The sequence below is a fragment of the Ascaphus truei genome, chromosome 3 (genome assembly GCF_040206685.1).
Source record: "Ascaphus truei isolate aAscTru1 chromosome 3, aAscTru1.hap1, whole genome shotgun sequence".
NCBI lineage: Eukaryota > Metazoa > Chordata > Amphibia > Anura > Ascaphidae > Ascaphus > Ascaphus truei.
Window position 1 is genome coordinate 1015891 of NC_134485.1, and position 18753 is coordinate 1034643.

Consider the following 18753-nt stretch of genomic DNA (forward strand, 5'->3'; position numbering starts at 1 on the left):
AAAACATGCTCTACTACAAATACCATTTCTCCATACAGACACAGTACAATAAAATCATATTTCCTAAAAAAATCCCATCTCATCTTCAAATCTAAAGCTTTCCAAGACCTCATATGGCCCATGCCACTTAGCAAGGAATTTACTCTCTACGGTCGGAACCAGAACTAGCACCCTATCGCCTGGAAAAAAAATTCTGACCCTAGCACACTTATTATACATATTCCTCTGTGTCTCTTGAGCTTTTTCCAAGTGTTTCCTCACTATAGGTAGGACTGCAGCTATGCGGTCCTGCATCTGGGCAACATGTTCTATTACACTTCTATATGGGGTAACCTTGTGTTCCCAAATTTCTTTGGCTATATCCAGTAAGCCCCTTGGGTATCGGCCATACAATAGCTCAAATGGGGAGAAGCCTGTGGATGATTGGGGAACCTCCCTAATGGCAAATAACAGGTAGGGTAACAAACAATCCCAGTTTTTCCCATCCTTATCGACCGCCCGGCGTAACATGCTTTTTAAGATTTTATTGAACCGTTCCACTAAAACATCTGTTTGTGGAAGATAGACTGAGGTTCTGAGATGCTTGATTTTTAGGAATTTACATAAGTCTTTGGTTAATTGGGACATAAATGGTGTTCCCTGGTCAGTTAAGATCTCTTTAGGAATTCCGACCCGGGTAAACATGACTATTAACTCTTTTGCTATGTTTTTAGCAGAGGTGCTACGTAGGGGAATTGCCTCCGGATAATGGGTGGCATAATCTAATATTACCAATATATGCTGATGTCCCCTAGCAGACTTTATTAGTGGTCCTACTAGATCCATAGCAATCCGGTCAAATGGTACATCTATTATGGGAAGGGGTACCAATGGGCTACGATACGCTTTGAATGGGGCGGTGACTTGACATTCTGGGCATGAGGAGCAATAATTTGTAATTTCTGCCAGAACCCCAGGCCAAAAGAAGCTTCGGAGAACTTTTCTTTTGTCTTCTCCACCCCTAGGTGTCCCCCAAATAGGTGACTATGTGCGAGGTGTAATACTACATTACGGAATGTCCGTGGTTCCAACAATAGTTTAGTTATAATGGATTTCCTTTTATCAACCCGATATACTAGGTCATTCTCTACCTCGAAGTAGGGGTAGGCAAGTGACCTATCTGGTTGGCCCAGAGTACTATTCTGGCCCCGTATATTCCCCCTTGCTTCCGCTAATGTGGGGTCTTCCCACTGGGCCTTCTTAAAACTCCCAGGACTGACCTCTAGGTCAGCGTAGGTCTTATCCTGTTCTGGGGTGGTAAGCGCTTGTTCAACATCTTGATTTGGGGTATTCCCTACAAAGGTAGACATGGGAAAGGGAATTTTACAGCACTCTTCCTCTTTCCCCTTTTTATTTGGGCCCTCGTCAACCTCCATTTCTGAAAAAGGGAAAGGATTTGTTTCTTCTGTTACTTCTTTATGGTCCGCTATTGAACTCTGGGCGCTATTCTGAGAGGAGGACCACATTTTTAGAAAATGGGGAAAGTCGGTCCCTATTAACACATCATGTGCCAGTTTGGTACTATACCCACTTTGAAATCTAAAGAACCAAACTCTGTTTCAATAAGAACATCAACAGTGGAATATTTGTGATTATCCCCATGTATACAACAAATTGCCACTCTATGTGGACTGTTTACCTGTTTTTTCCCAATAGGCAACAGGTATTCGGACACTAGTGTAACCATACTCCCAGAGTCAAGTAGTGCCCGAACCCTCTTACCATTTACCTTTACAAATGCCCAGAGATGGTTATTCAAGGGGTCCACTTGGCTAGGGCCCATACATTGAGACCACAATGAATAAGGTTCAACGCATTGCATTGGTTCAGTATTTAGTGGGCAGACTTTCGCGGTGTGGCCCCTCTCAAAGCAATTTACACATTTAGGTACATAGTCTGTGTCCCACTTAGAGCCCTTTTTCGGCTCTCCATGTTGGCTGTTGCCCTTAGATGCGAGCCACTGTTGCTGGTGCTGTGTGAAGGCGGTCATCGCTCTTCAGCCCCCCTTAACCCTGGTACCCTTTTACCGTCTCTGGAAGAGTCCTGGAACCTTGGATAGTGGGGATGCTCCATGACTGTGGGTTGCAGGTGCTCTTCTGTTGCATTGTACCTTTCTACGAGGGCCACCAGCTCGTCTGCATTGTGGGGGTCACTCTGACTGACCCAACGGCGTAGGGCAGAGGGAAGTTTACTCAAGAACTGGTCCATGACCAACCGTTCCACGATGTGGCTTGCTGAGTTGATCTCGGGTTGTAGCCACTTCCGAGTGAGGTGGATGAGGTCATACATCTGGGATCGGGTGGCTTTATCCAACGTGAAAGACCATGCGTGGAACCTTTGGGCGCGAACGGCTGTGGTTACGCCGAGGTGGCGAGGATCTCGAACTTCAATTTTGCATAGACGTTAGCTTCGGCTGGCTCTAGATCAAAGTAAGCCTTCTGGGGTTCGCCGCTTAAGAAGGGTTCGATTAGACTGGCCCACTCAGCTTCTGGCCAACCCTCTCTCTGTTCCATGCGTTCAAAAGTGAGAAGATAGGTTTCAACATCATCCGAGGGCCCCATCTTCTGAAGGTAGTGGCTTGCCCTTATCATTTTCGGGCCTGGGGCTGCGCCTGCCAGTGGAGTCTTAATGATAGTCCCTCTCAGGATCTCGAGTTCCTGCTGTAAGCCCTGGGTGAACCGTTGTTGCTCCTCTCTCAGCAAGCGGTTTGTCTCTTGCTGGGTTGCATTCGCCTCTTGCAGGGCTGCATTCGTCTGTTGCTGGTTTGCCTTTAAGATGACGTCACGAAGCAGGCGTCACATGGCGATTCAGCCAATCAGATTGTGGTAAACAATTCCATACTCTGATTTGCTGAAATACCATGTGACGCCGGCCATCTTGGATTTCATGACGTCATCTTAAAGCCAAATGAAGCACAGCCATTCTGATTGGCTGGCATCATTCCCTTTAAGTGACGTCATGTCAAAAAAATAAATAAAGTCGGAACATGGTTTGAACAGCCAATCAGGTGGCTGTTCACCATTTTGAGGTTAAATGTGACGTCACAAGCCCTATTTAAGGCCGTGACGCCTCATTTGAGCCCAAGAAGCCGACGAGACAGCATCGCCTGGGATTTAACATGGAGTATTTTGGATTGACAGATGAAGAAAGAAGATAAAGAAGAACAAGAAATGGTGACAGATGAAGATAGAAGAAGGTGATTAAAGAAAGAAAAAGAAGATTGGGGTACCTGAGCTTGATCTTCAAGGCGGATGGCATTGGATGCTGTTGGAGGCCTTCAAGGTACGTGAGCTTCCTGTTACCCCGGGAGTCGGAGGGCCACCGCTCCTAATGGTAAGTAATATATTCAATGTTTGTAAATGTCTCTTTTTACAGGTTTTTTCATTGGATGTGATTTTCGATTTTTTTTGGGGTGGGCACATTGACTGATAATATATTAATCTGTACCACTCTAGGGTACAGATTAATACATTATTATTACAATATTTGGGGGCATTTGTGGCTTGGTATTGCTGTTGGTTTTTTTAATCTCAGTTCCTTATGTGGATGTCATTGTTTTTTTTTTTCATGCTTAATGTAATAAAATGTTTGTGATTGGTGTTCGTTTGTAGTGAATGTTGTATTATGTTAGCTGATGCGTTTTATGGTTCTTTCAGAGATTGTTTGAAGGTATTTATTTGTCTTTTAATGTTTACATTCATTAATGTTGTTGTAATTAATTGGTTTGATTGGTTAGTGTTACTATTCATTTTGAGTTGGTTTAGGAATTAATTGGTTTAATTGGTTAATGGTTTAATTAAATAATTGTTGATGTTGTTACTGCTTGTATTGATTGGATTAGCTGGCTACTGTTTTTATTGACTTTATTTATGTATGCTAATGCAGTGTTTAATAAAGGGCAAATAATCTATTATCCATATCTGTATAATAGTTATTTTGCACATTATTGTACTGTATGTGTTAGGGGGGTGTATTTAGTTAGAAATAATGTTTAGTATTTTTGTTGGCACAACATTGGTACCGCAGGCCCGCGGGTACCCCAGGACTCCCGCGGGGACCCGGGACGGCCGCGGGGTCAGCCGGGGACACCCGCTGGCCTATTGTATTGGTTTTGCGCTTGCAAAAAGGTAAACAAAGATTTTTTTCTATGTCCAGCTTTTTTTATCACCTGCCTTTAGCTGGTGAGCTTTATTCAGCGCAACTTTAACGTACGATCAGTTTGCGTTACTTAGTGAATCCCGCAGAAGGGCAGGATTCAGCGCAAACAGCTGATCGTACGATCAAAGTTGGACTTAGAAAAAATTTCAAGGAAAAGCCCATTTTAGAGCGCAAAGTGCCTGTTTGCGCGGCTTAGTGCATAGTGCTCAGCGGAACTTCCTGTTCTAAAAGCACTTTGCGCTCTTAAAACGACTTATCACTGCTTAGTGCATAGCCCCCATAGACCTCAAGGACTACAGACCAATCAGTTTAAAACCAATCACTTACAGATTTATTTTGAAGATACTCTCTAATCGGCTGCAACAGGCTATGCCAGCCCAGAGGATAAGCGGGATTTAGCAATGGACTACATCCAAGTTTATCTAGAAGTGTTTTCTATAAGTAAGGAATACAATATAACACCCAATTTAGGATTCGTAGATGAAACAGCCTGATTCTGTCTACACCTCAGTGGTCTTAGACGGATTAAAATGACAAAGTGTTGAAGCGTGCACTGATATTAAAAAGAATATTTACAAGAATGGCACATCAACCATTAGATTAAATTCAAGCAGGATAAGTATCGAGAAGCGAGTTTAGCAGGGAGGCATCGTGTCACCAGGATCTGCAAGGGAGTGCGGCAGGAAGACACCGTGTCACCTAGAACAGTAAGGGAGTGCGGCAGGAAGACACCGTGTCACCTGGAACAGCAAGGAGTGCAGCAGGGAGACACCACGTCACTAGGATCAGTAAGGGAGTGCGGCAGGGAGACACTGTTTCACCAGGATGAGCAAGGAAGTGCAGCAGGGAGACACCATGTCACCAGGATCAGCGAGGGAGTACGGCAGGAAAACACCGTGTCACCTGGAACAGCAAGGAGTGCGGCAGGGAGGCACAGTTTCACCAGGATCAGCAAGGGAGTGCGGCACGGAGACACCATGTCCCCAGGATCAGCAAGGGAGTGTGGCAGGGAGACACCATTGTGACGAAAATGGGGGTAATTAGCGCATTAATAAAGGCAGTGTGCTCAGCTGGTTACCCCTATTTCGTATTGGGGATGAAGGGGTTAATTTTATATGCTGTTCCCATGTACCATTCTCCCCTCTATGCATTGTTGTCCCCTTGACTGCTAATTTAGGAATGGAGTGAGCCAGCACCCTTATTTTTGGTGTGCAGCCTCAGTGTAACCCCCCAAGCACACACATATTAAAATTATAACTTTGTCATAAGGGAAAGATATATTTTTGATGAAGTGCCTTTCTGTTGCAGTTTTAAAATGTACCGTCAGGATGCTATTTTTTTCTGCCTGCCTTTGTAATGCATTAAGTAACAAATGTTATGCAAACATGAGCCCCCGGTTGGGAGATGCCGATGCGTCTAGGGTATGAAAGACTCCAGAGTCTTACAGTGTCACTTAATCAGGATTTTTCTGAGTAGCAGACCCTGTTACTCATCCTAGATATGTAAACACCTTAGGACCAAACTCCAGACATTGCGTCCCCAGAAATGAGGGGCCCCTTTTTACTTAGCAGTGCTACCAAGCTGCTTACTGAGCATGCTCAGAGTTACCTGAGCTGGCTGTAGGATTTGCCCATGTGACATGGCAGGTTTTGATAGGAGGAAGATAATTCCTTGCCAATGGGATGAGGTTAATGTAAACCCCACAGGCCCTTATCCTTAAAAAGGCCTGTAACCCTCATTCCTGTGTTGTTGTTCTTGCTGTTGTTACCTGATTTCTTCAAGCGGATAAGATCTAAGTACAGCGGCTATGATTCCAGAACGCAAGGGGTTAAAAACATCGCAACAAGGACTTTGTTAGCCCTGGGGATTCCAGAACGAACCCCAAAGAACCAGAAAAGATTTTGCACATTCACAGAAGGATTGGACTGGCTATTTATTTGGCAATTTGCAAAAGGGCTACATTTTAAAAGACAATCTTCTGGTTCTTTGCACCTTTCTGGACATTATCCCCTGTTCCTCTACCCGTAAGTGTAATTATTAAGTGTATTCTGCAGTTGTCGTGTGTTTGACTATCAAGGGAATAAATCTCAGTTTATTTTGCTCAACCTATTCTGCTCAATCAGGATCCACGAAATATAAATGTGTTATTATTTGCGTCTCCCGTGACAAAGTGAGACACCATGTCACCAGGATCAGCAAGGGAGTGTGGCAGGCAGACACAGTGTCACCAGGAACAGCAAAGAAGCGCGGCAGGGAGACACCATGTCACCAGGAACAGCCAGGGAGTGCTGCACATACACATACACATACACATACAAACACAGCCGCCTCAGTCACTGAGAGTCCGTTCAGGTACCGCGTGTACCTCGCGTGTATCCGGCGCACTTGGGTGACGTCACCGTCTTCAATATGACTGGCAGCCGGGATGTCTGGGATATTGCTTCTTAGGCTCCTCCCTACGCGTTTAGTGACGGGGAACGTCACTTCGTCAGGGGGTTGTGGAGCCTCATCAATCCCATGTCAGTTATATAGCTGCAGATTAACCCCTTACATGGAGGGACCACCTGAGGCTAATGAATAGCAATAAAATGTTCCTATTGTCCTGGTGATTCTTACCAGCGGGGTTATTTAGGAAGCATCTTTAACAAAAGCACTTGAAATACAATTATTTAAAATGATCCATGACTCTTAATGATAATCATAAATCACATAAAATACATGTTTAAAATACACTGGATGGGAGATAATACTTAAGAGGTATATAGTCCAAAACAAGAAATGACAGGTCATAAAAATGAAGCTAAGTCAAAATCAATATTTAACCCTTTAGGTTGAAGTGTTCGAAGAGTGTAGATCCAGAAGGTCTCCTGTTGGGATACCCTCTGCAGTCTATCTCCTCCTCTTACACCTACCTTTGGGCAATCTATGCCGATACATGTGAGCCCTTCAGGGGACATATTGTGATGTATTTTGAAATGGTTGGACACACTATGTGTCTCCAACCCTTTCTTGATGTTGTACACATGTTCGGCAAATCTTCTTTTTAATGGTCTCCCTGTTCTCCCCACGTACTGTAATTTGCAGGGACATTCTAGGAGGTAGACACAAAAGTTGGAGTTACAGTTAATGAATGTGCGGATTTCAAAAAAATTTCCGGTAACATTAGATCTGAATTCCTTGCATTTAATTCCATAGCTGCACCCAATACATTTTTTACAGGGAAAATATCCCTTAAGATCCTTAAGCCACATGGTATCTCCTTGTCCTTGTTTTTTCTTAGGACAACTAGGGGCCAAGATAGATTTTAGGTTCTGGGCCTTTCTATAAACAACTTGAGGTTTATCAGGCAGTATGGATTGTAGAATGGGATCTCTCTGCAAGATGCCCCAATGTTTGGTTAACACCTTAACAATGTCTTTGGACATACCATTATACTGCGTGAAGAAAGGAAGGAATATTTTGTTTGTACTTGCATCCACTTTCTTAACAGGATAAATCAAAGATGCTCTGTCTATATTATTTGCTTGTTCAATAGCATTATTGACAAGCCTCCTGTTATATTTCCTATCTTTGAATTTATTTCCCAGATCCTTAATTTGTTCATTGTATACTTCTGGTTGTGAGCAGTTTCGTTTAACTCTAAATGCCTGTCCTTTTGGAATGTTTTTTATCCATTGCGGATGATGATGACTTGACGCTAGGACATAAGAGTTAGCATTTACCTCCTTATGATATGTCTTTGTCTGTATCTCGTTCTCTACTATATATAGAGTCAGATCTAGGAAGTTTATTGATTGTGAACTGATATTAAACGTAAATTTGATGTTATAGTCGTTTGTATTCAAATGGGTCTGAAAGGCCTCAAGATCTTCAGGCGTGCCCCTCCAGACGCACAGCACATCATCGATGTAGCGTTTCCATAGCACCAGGTTTGCTCCATATGGGTTGTGGTTCAGGATGTAATTTTCTTCCCACAGACCCATAAAAATGTTTGCATAACTAGGAGCAAACCTGGTACCCATTGCAGTGCCGCACGTCTGGAGGTAGTACTGACCTTCATGTGAGAAGTAGTTATGGGTCAATATATACCTGATGGATTCTATGATGAAATCTTTTACAGAAGACTCCATATTGGTATCTTTACATAAAACCCTTTCTACAGCCTTTAGACCCATTTGGTGATCTATAATGGTATAGAGAGATACCACGTCGCACGTTACCCATATGAGACCTTCTTCCCATTTAAGATTCTGAACTGTCTGTTGGACATGCGACGTGTCTTTGAGATGGGAGGGAATCTCTACCACATATTTCTGTAGCAGAAAATCCACAAACTGGGAGAGGTTGGATGTGAGGGACCCGATCCCCGAGATTATGGGTCTGCCTGGGGGTTTTAAGGGATTCTTATGAATCTTCGGGATGAAGTAAAAGAGTGGTATTTTTGGATGTTCAATTATTAAAAATTCCAACTCTTTTTTGTTGATTATCCCTGTGTCATGCCCTTTTTCCAACATGTCAGTTAGCTCAATGCTATATTCATTAGTTGGATTACCTGTTATTATCTTATAGGTACCCCTATCACTTAATATACGTTGGGCTTCTTCCTGATAGTAGTCCCTATTCATGACCACTATCCCTCCCCCTTTATCAGCAGGTTTTATCACTATCTGATTATTTATTATTTATATCAGATAGTGATAAAACCTGCTGATAAAGGGGGAGGGATAGTGGTCATGAATAGGGACTACTATCAGGAAGAAGCCCAACGTATATTAAGTGATAGGGGTACCTATAAGATAATAACAGGTAATCCAACTAATGAATATAGCATTGAGCTAACTGACATGTTGGAAAAATGGCATGACACAGGGATAATCAACAAAAAAGAGTTGGAATTTTTAATAATTGAACATCCAAAAATACCACTCTTTTACTTCATCCCGAAGATTCATAAGAATCCCTTAAAACCCCCAGGCAGACCCATAATCTCGGGGATCGGGTCCCTCACATCCAACCTCTCCCAGTTTGTGGATTTTCTGCTACAGAAATATGTGGTAGAGATTCCCTCCCATCTCAAAGACACGTCGCATGTCCTACAGACAGTTCAGAATCTTAAATGGGAAGAAGGTCTGATATGGGTAACATGCGACGTGGTATCTCTCTATACCATTATAGATCACCAAATGGGTCTAAAGGCTGTAGAAAGGGTTTTATGTAAAGATACCAATATGGAGTCTTCTGTAAAAGATTTCATCATAGAATCCATCAGGTATATATTGACCCATAACTACTTCTCACATGAAGGTCAGTACTACCTCCAGACGTGCGGCACTGCAATGGGTACCAGGTTTGCTCCTAGTTATGCAAACATTTTTATGGGTCTGTGGGAAGAAAATTACATCCTGAACCACAACCCATATGGAGCAAACCTGGTGCTATGGAAACGCTACATCGATGATGTGCTGTGCGTCTGGAGGGGCACGCCTGAAGATCTTGAGGCCTTTCAGACCCATTTGAATACAAACGACTATAACATCAAATTTACGTTTAATATCAGTTCACAATCAATAAACTTCCTAGATCTGACTCTATATATAGTAGAGAACGAGATACAGACAAAGACATATCATAAGGAGGTAAATGCTAACTCTTATGTCCTAGCGTCAAGTCATCATCATCCGCAATGGATAAAAAACATTCCAAAAGGACAGGCATTTAGAGTTAAACGAAACTGCTCACAACCAGAAGTATACAATGAACAAATTAAGGATCTGGGAAATAAATTCAAAGATAGGAAATATAACAGGAGGCTTGTCAATAATGCTATTGAACAAGCAAATAATATAGACAGAGCATCTTTGATTTATCCTGTTAAGAAAGTGGATGCAAGTACAAACAAAATATTCCTTCCTTTCATCACGCAGTATAATGGTATGTCCAAAGACATTGTTAAGGTGTTAACCAAACATTGGGGCATCTTGCAGAGAGATCCCATTCTACAATCCATACTGCCTGATAAACATCAAGTTGTTTATAGAAAGGCCCAGAACCTAAAATCTATCTTGGCCCCTAGTTGTCCTAAGAAAAAACAAGGACAAGGAGATACCATGTGGCTTAAGGATCTTAAGGGATATTTTCCCTGTAAAAAATGTATTGGGTGCAGCTATGGAATTAAATGCAAGGAATTCAGATCTAATGTTACCGGAAATTTTTTTGAAATCCGCACATTCATTAACTGTAACTCCAACTTTTGTGTCTACCTCCTAGAATGTCCCTGCAAATTACAGTACGTGGGGAGAACAGGGAGACCATTAAAAAGAAGATTTGCCGAACATGTGTACAACATCAAGAAAGGGTTGGAGACACATAGTGTGTCCAACCATTTCAAAATACATCACAATATGTCCCCTGAAGAACTCACATTTATCGGCATAGATTGCCCAAAGGTAGGTGTAAGAGGAGGAGATAGACTGCAGAGGGTATCCCAACAGGAGACCTTCTGGATCTACACTCTGCGAACACTTCAACCTAAAGGGTTAAATATTGATTTTGACTTAGCTTCATTTTTATGACCTGTCATTTCTTGTTTTGGACTATATACCTCTTAAGTATTAGCTCCCATCCAGTGTATTTTAAACATGTATTTTATGTGATTTATGATTATCATTAAGAGTCATGGATCATTTTAAATAATTGTATTTCAAGTGCTTTTGTTAAAGATGCTTCCTAAATAACCCCGCTGGTAAGAATCACCAGGACAATAGGAACATTTTATTGCTATTCATTAGCCTCAGGTGGCCCCTCCATGTAAGGGGTTAATCTGCAGCTATATAACTGACATGGGATTGATGAGGCTCCACAACCCCCTGACGAAGTGACGTTCCCCGTCACTAAACGCGTAGGGAGGAGCCTAAGAAGCAGTGTCCCAGACATCCCGGCTGCCAGTCATATTGAAGATGGTGACGTCACCCAAGTGCGCCGGATACACGCGAGGTACACGCGGTACCTGAACGGACTCTCAGTGACTGAGGCGGCTGTGTTTGTGTGTGCTGGGCCGAGCACTTCTGTATTATATGCATACTCACCTTCTCTTGTGAGTATTTTTTATCTATGTTTTTAGGAAGGCATCATTAAAAGTTTTTACTGTGCTGCGCAATCCTCTGTCCTTTGTCTGTTCCTTAATGAAGAAAAAGGTGCAGGATTCCTCAAAGACAGGACTCGAAGAGACAGCTTTTCAGGATCCACGGAGACACCGGATACCACGAGGGGTTCGTGCTATAACCGAGGCTTCCAGGATCAGGAAGGCACAAAGAACAGTTTCTCTCCCCTGCATGTGATCTAGCCACTTCTAGTAAGTAGGCATTTTAGATAACTCAGCTTTTGAAATAACCATTGTTTGTTCAAATATACTGCGCAATGTTTGTTCTTCCCGCTTGATATTTCACATACTGTATGCAGGATCAAGTCCACCCCATGAGAAGAACTGCTTGTTGCCCCTATGAACTGTGAACTGGGTTCGTTTCTCACCGGCCACTCAAGGTTGTAAAATTGGAACTATCACTTTATCACATATTCATTTGGGACTTTTTTCATTACACACTTATGCGCCAGGTTCTGTATCTATTTTTGTGTTTATTGATTATGTTTTGAGATATATGAGATGTTTCAGTAGATTACCAGGCAGCTTAGTTATTTTAGTGCACAGCACTGTAATATTAGGTCTAGCGCTTGTCACAGTACTTTTGTATTTAATAAAATTCCATACGCCACCGCTCCCCTCTCATCTGAGAACTTGGTCCCACCTGACCGCAAGTTACTCCAAATCTCCTGGAACTCAAAATCGGCATAAAATCCCAGCCACGTCCGCTACGTTCATTTCGGAAATCTTGGTCCCAAAAAGCGGGACTTAGTCTCTGGCGGGCAGGCTTTTCTGGCTCAAAATGGAAGCCGGTTTCTCTGCTATTCACACAGAAGTAACTTTGAAATGCCCGCCCACACTCTTAGTACCGGAGACTCCGAATCTGATTAACTCATCGATTCTTATTGTATTTTCAGTTTCATTCACAAAACTGAACAGCAATCAACACGTGGGAACTTTCCATGGCAATCAGAGCCAGGCCGGCTAGAAAAGCCGGGTCAACTGGAAATCCGAAATAGCCAAGAGACATGCGCAAGCCTGCCACCTCTCTCCCTGGCTATCTCAATGCCACCCGCTGGGCAGGCTCCACCAGGTCTGGCAGAACAAGTGGCATCCCGGGGGACTGCTATTGATCTCCAGACCTGGTACTCCACCTTTCCCCGCTGACCAAACGCTATTCTCACCTCTGGCATCTTCTGGCTGCTTTGAACTCCGATGTCCAGCAGCCTTACCGGTGCCTATGGGTTAGCTCGGACAGCCTGTTTGGACATTGGTTCCAAGTGTAAAATGCATGTTACATTATTAAAGTATATTTTAATACACTCTGAGTCTTGGGGGACAGAAAATGTAACATGTTATCTATCTATTTCTATCTGCCCACACACTTTCCCTTCGACTCAGTTTGGACTCTCAGAGTTCCCCCCTCCCCCCCCCCCCTTCACCCTCAACCTTATATATGGTTGGGGCACCCACAAACCATATACTTTTTGGGGGGTTACCTTTGCACTAGCTGGGGTACCCCCCTTAACCTAGGGATTCCCCCAGCTACAGAGATAGATGTTTTAACCCTGTGCCTCATTCTCCTTTCTGGGCTGTGCTGAAGCAGGGTACCCTAGTGGTGAGTCACGCTCACGTTTTCAAGGGGACATATTGCCGGGACAATGTGCCTACATGTATCCGAGAATCAGGCATGATTCCTCGGTACATTTATAGGGGAACCGACAACTCCGGACCCCAACCTCCTAGGCACATTCTGGCAACGCTTCCTCTGCAAACCCCCTGCAACCCCCCCATTAAACTCACCCACTAGCAATCCCTTCTCGCTGGCACGCCCGGAAAGAAAACAAAATGCTTTTATTACAGACAGTACATTGGAGTGGTACATTGTTACTGGGCCCAAGAGCTAACTCTCTTGGACCTTTATACATGGAACAGGGGTAACCAAAACGGGCCTGACCTTTCTTATATAGCCTGGTTACCCGCTCCAGTGACAATGATACAGAAGAAAATATCATTACTTTAGCCCAAGACTCTCTAAATGTCACTGATTTGGGACCTATAGAGTCTGCACCCTTTGTGTTACTAATGCGTTGTGATATTGTGTATGTTATCACAGGGTAGTGATGGGAGGGAGTTGTGTAACTCTGGATAAGATTTTGTGTGTGTGTGTGTGTGTGTGTGTGTGTGTGTGTGTGTGTGTGTGTGTGTGTGTGTGTGTGTGTGTGTGTGTGTGTGTGTGTGTGTGTGTGTGTGTGTGTGTTATCACATGACCATTATGGGAATTGCTTTGTGTAACTCGGGATAAGATTGTGTGTGTGTGTGTGTATGTGTTATCAATCAGTTCAGTGATTGGACGGGAGTTGTGTAACTGGATGTGTGTGTGTGTGAGTGTGTTATCTCAGAGCAGAGATGGTGAGTTGTGTAACTCTGGATAGCATTGTGTGTGTGTTATCACAGGGCAGTGATGGGATGTGAGTTGTGTAACTGGATGTGTGTGTTATCACAGGGCAGTGATGTGAAGTGAGTTGTGTAACTCTGGATAGCATTGTGTGTGTGTGCGTGTGTATCTTTGTTATCACAGGGCAGTGATGGGAAGTGAGTTGTGTAACTCTGGATAGCATTGTGTGTGTGTGCATGTGTATCTGTGTTATCACAGGGCAGTGATGGGAATTGAGTTGTGTAACCCTGGATTAGTGCGTGTGTGTGTATCTGTGTTATCACAGGGCAGTGATGGGATGTGAGTTGTGTAACTCTGGATTAGTGCGTGTGTGTGTATCTGTGTTATCACAGGGCAGTGATGGGAAGTGAGTTGTGTAACTCTGGATAGCATTGTGTGTGTGTGCGTGTGTATCTGTGTTATCACAGGGCAGTGATGGGAAGTGAGTTGTGTAACTCTGGATAGCATTGTGTGTGTGTGAGTGTGTATCTGTGTTATCACAGGGCAGTGATGGGAAGTGAGTTGTGTAACTCTGGATAGCATTGTGTGTGTGTGCGTGTGTATCTGTGTTATCACAGGGCAGTGATGGGAAGTGAGTTGTGTAACTCTGGATAGCATTGTGTGTGTGTGCGTGTGTATCTGTGTTATCACAGGGCAGTGATGGGAATTGAGTTCTGTAACCCTGGATTAGTGCGTGTGTGTGTATCTGTGTTATCACAAGGCAGTGATGGGAAGTGAGTTGTGTAACTCTGGATAGCATTGTGCAATGGATTTCTGGGATGTGTTTGTTTATTTTCATGGCCTGAGTATAAATTCTATCTCAGAGCTGAAGGAGGAGTATTGTGACCCTCTCAGACCCCCACACACCTGCACTCTCAGACACTCTGCGAAGGAGTAGTGTGACCCTCTCACACCCCCACACACCTGCACTCTCAGACGCTCTGCGGTAGCTGTCCCTGCTCTGTCAGTATGAGGGGCTCTCTCACAACCTGCGTTCTCTTTTGTCTCCTGTCTCTCGGACTCTCGTACCCAATGTGAGTACTTTCTGTGTGTGTCACATTGCTGGAACATAGTGAGAGGCTATACAGTTTTGTGTGTGTTTGTGTGTACCATCTATTTGTGTGTTTGCTATTCTGTGAGGGTACTCTGTGTGTTTGTGTGTCTTTGTGTGTGTGTGTCTGCTATGTGTACATGCGATTCTGTGAGTGTAAGGTGTATGTGTATATATATATATATATATATATATATATATATATATATATATATATATATGTGTACATTTGTGTGTACCTGCTATGATTGTGTACATGTATACGGTGTGTCTGTATAGTGTACATACATACTGACATGTTTATATACTGGTGTGTTTGTATACTGCACATACTCACATATCTTCTGTAAACTGTACAGTACATACATATTGACGTTTATATATTGGTGTGTCTGTATACTGTACATACATCCTGGCGCATCTATATACTGTACATACTGACATGTCTATATTCTGGTGTGTCTGTAATGTACATACTGACCTGTCTTTATACTTGCGTGTCTGTATACTGCACATACATACTGGCATGTTTGTATACTGTACATACATACTGGCATGTTTGTATACTGTACATACATACTGCGTGTCTGTATACTGTACATACATACTGATATGTCTATACTGTATACAGGCATGCCTTTATACTGTACATATATACTGGTGTGTCTGCATACTGTACATACTGACATGTCTATTTACTGGCGTGTCTGTGTACTGCACATACAGTACATAGTGGTGTGTCTCCCTGTGTATATATTGATATCTATCGGCCGCTAACCTCACAGCTTAGAGAAGAATCAGATATTTAAAAGCAAACACTTTATAAATAGAAGGGTTTTGTGACGATAGCTTATGACAGGCTGTAATTTACACCAAAATATATATAACTGGGTTGAACTGGTACGAGACTTAGATATGATAAAATATCATTTATTCCTTGATAAAGGTGAACACACAAGATATACAAATAACAGGCAAAATATGGACACTCACTTAAGATGGAAATGATGAAACAGTCATAATTCTGGACTGGCAGTTCATACAGCAATCTTCATAATCCCAAGACACGAAAGACATGAAGCCCTCTGGCATGAAGACTATACATGAAGACAATAGCCATAGGCTGAGCCTGGTTATTATACCATTATTTCCCATTGAACACAACCTAAACCCAGCCCCTCTCATAAATCAGCGGTGAGGTTGACAGTTTTCCTCAGAGTAAAACTCTTCCCACCCAAGGACGTTTACAAACTGCTTTTCCTATCTAAATAACTTCAGAACTTCAGTTCAGTAATACTTACTGGCACGTGAGGCATATTAATACATTCCGGCACGCTTGACGCTCTCAATGAGACTAAATATTACAGTGTAATACTAAAATTAAGAGAGATATTAATATCTGGCTCTTAGTACTGGCTAAACATCATGTGCCTGTATTTATTATTTGCATCTCAGTCCCTCGGTTACACATATGTAACTCTTAGCATGTTCAGCCGAGGACATCTCATAATATTCTTATATTTAATAAGGTCACTCATTCTGATCTCTCCATGAGTAACCGCACCCCTGTCCCCCATCAATAAATCTCTTTGAAGCAGATTTTGGCTTCCATTGAAGTATGAAGTATCACACTTAAAAAACATTCAGTTTCTTGGTTCCTGCCTCCAACATAAACCATTAGGCAGTTAGCCTTTGATCACGGGGCTGCTTCCTAACCATTTGGTAGCTCTCCTGACCATTTGCATTTAGTAGGCAGGCATCTTTGAGGGTAAGTTAAACAAAGGGCTAGAATCACTATTTTAACATTAACCCCTTCCCTCCCGCATCAACCCTAGTGTATATGTGAGTGCAAACACCAGGATAACACAATACAGTTACACAGGGGAATAAGCATTTGGATATTGAAGCGAGGTAAAAGCACATTACTGGACCTCAGTCCAGTTAACCCCTTGTTTCCCAGGTGAGGGTAGAGGGTGGCCAATTGGGGTGTAACCCCTTTAATCCCGGGCCAAATCCTCCCCATCATCACAGGTTTGTAAGCGCATCTTATTGGGGGCAGGAGGATAGTGGCAGTACCTGCCATGTTAGTATTCACTCTTCCCAAAGACGTCATCAACTATGGACATCGCAACTTGCCGACGTACGTTTCGCTTAACCGCTTTATCAGGGCAATGAGGAGAGATATATATATACTGTATATATGAAAATATTGTATCGTAGCTAATTCTGACCGCTCACCATGGCTGCTACTCCGCAGGTCCTGCTGACTCTGCTTCAGCTTAAATTTGGCCAGCCGAGATCTGCACTGTCCCGGTTACAGAGGGATACTGATACTAGGGCATCATGCTTAAACTGATAGCTATGGGTACTTCGCTTTTGCCACAGATGGCTTCTCCTATACCTTTGTCGCAGTCAGTATAATCTCACTGCACAGGACATTATCGTGGTGAGGCTGTTTCTGTCTAAAGAGAGCATGCATGGATAAAACGAGCCATATTTAATGTGTCCGGAGCTTCAGTATAAGGGGTTAATTAACCCAGTATAAGGGGTTAATTAACTGACTCTAACAAACCACAGCAGTCCCTGTACACATACTACGATCTCCCAGAGATCCCCTATAGATCTGACAGGATCACAGGAGCTCATAATTGTGCACACTAGACTCAAGGCACCTCTTGCAACTTAGTATCTTCTCTATACCTTTGGTATTGGTTACTCTGTAAAATTCATACTTTAGTAACTCCTCCACCCGCAAGTACTCCTCTCTGCACATTGTTTGCAGCTGAGGATTTATATTGTAGGCCTGAATAGCACTCCTCCTACCCTGAAGAAGCGCAGCATATACGTGAAACGCTTGCTCGTCGTCGGTTTTAGATGATGTCATTTCGGTGACGTCGGTGGTGGGGACAGCTGCACCTGTGTACTCACACATACGGATGCACGGGTTGTATATCGGTTACAATGTGTGTATACTATCTGTGAGCTGTCCCTGTCAATGCTAGAAAGGAGAAGCTCTACACATGATAATCCAGCCTACTTACCCAAGTGATACTGGTTACCCCTTGTCACAGGAGACCAGTTTTATTAACACATTTTATACTGGGATCATTGATTGAGCAAAGCAATTAGGTAAAATAAATTGTAATTTATTTCAGGAAAAGACATACACACAATGTAACACAATTTACACGGTTAACACACTTACTGGGAACGGGGCTAACGAATAAACTTGACCTTTAAACAAAATTCACAAAAATGACCTCTGTAGGAGCCCTTTCCAATGACTGGGAGGTACTCACGAAAATCCTGGAACTGATTTCGGCGCAAGGCCAGACGCGACTGCTACGTTCTCAAAAAGTGGGACTTAGAAAATGTTCTCACTCAAAATCTTTGAAGCCGGCTCGCGTCTATTCAGTACAGAGCATCTTTGAATTTGCCGCTGTTGGTTTGGCGCTTGGAATCTGCGCTCATGATTGGCTGCAAGGCTCCTTATGGGTTTCAGTGTCCCATTCACAAACCTCTACAGCCAATCAGAGCGTGGGAATTCTCCTGCAGCCAATCACCGATTTTCCGGTATTGTAAAGCCAGGTGGGTACTTTTTTTGCATTCTGCAAAGGGGCATGCGCCAACCTGGCACCTCTGCCTATTTGCATACTGAGCCCCCCACACTGTCCAGGCTCCACAGACTCTGGGCTCTGGCAAATGGTGGCTAGATAGCCATGTGTCAGTCCAGGATGCGGGTACTCAAGTATAACTGCAGTAACCCTCCCTCCTTGGCATCCCTGAGGCTTTCAAGTCCGGACTCCGCACAGACCCAGAGGCACCAAGCTTGGTATCCGCCTGGTCCCTCGGAATCCATGACTTGGAAATCCCACAGTTCAATGACAGGTTATCAGTACATACACCTATTAAATATAACTCTTTAATAAA

At 43.2% G+C, this 18753-nt stretch overlaps 1 protein-coding gene across 1 annotated transcript in view; it reads left to right on the top strand.

The window, feature by feature from the left end:
* Nucleotides 1-14582: 14582 nt before the first annotated feature.
* Nucleotides 14583-18753, top strand: part of HPX (hemopexin) — a 106732-nt gene continuing 102561 nt past the window's right edge. The window contains exon 1 of the mRNA XM_075593496.1: nt 14583-14806. Within this exon, the coding sequence (XP_075449611.1) occupies nt 14742-14806 (65 nt within the window). The 5' untranslated portion in view covers nt 14583-14741. The remainder of the gene's footprint in view (nt 14807-18753) is intronic.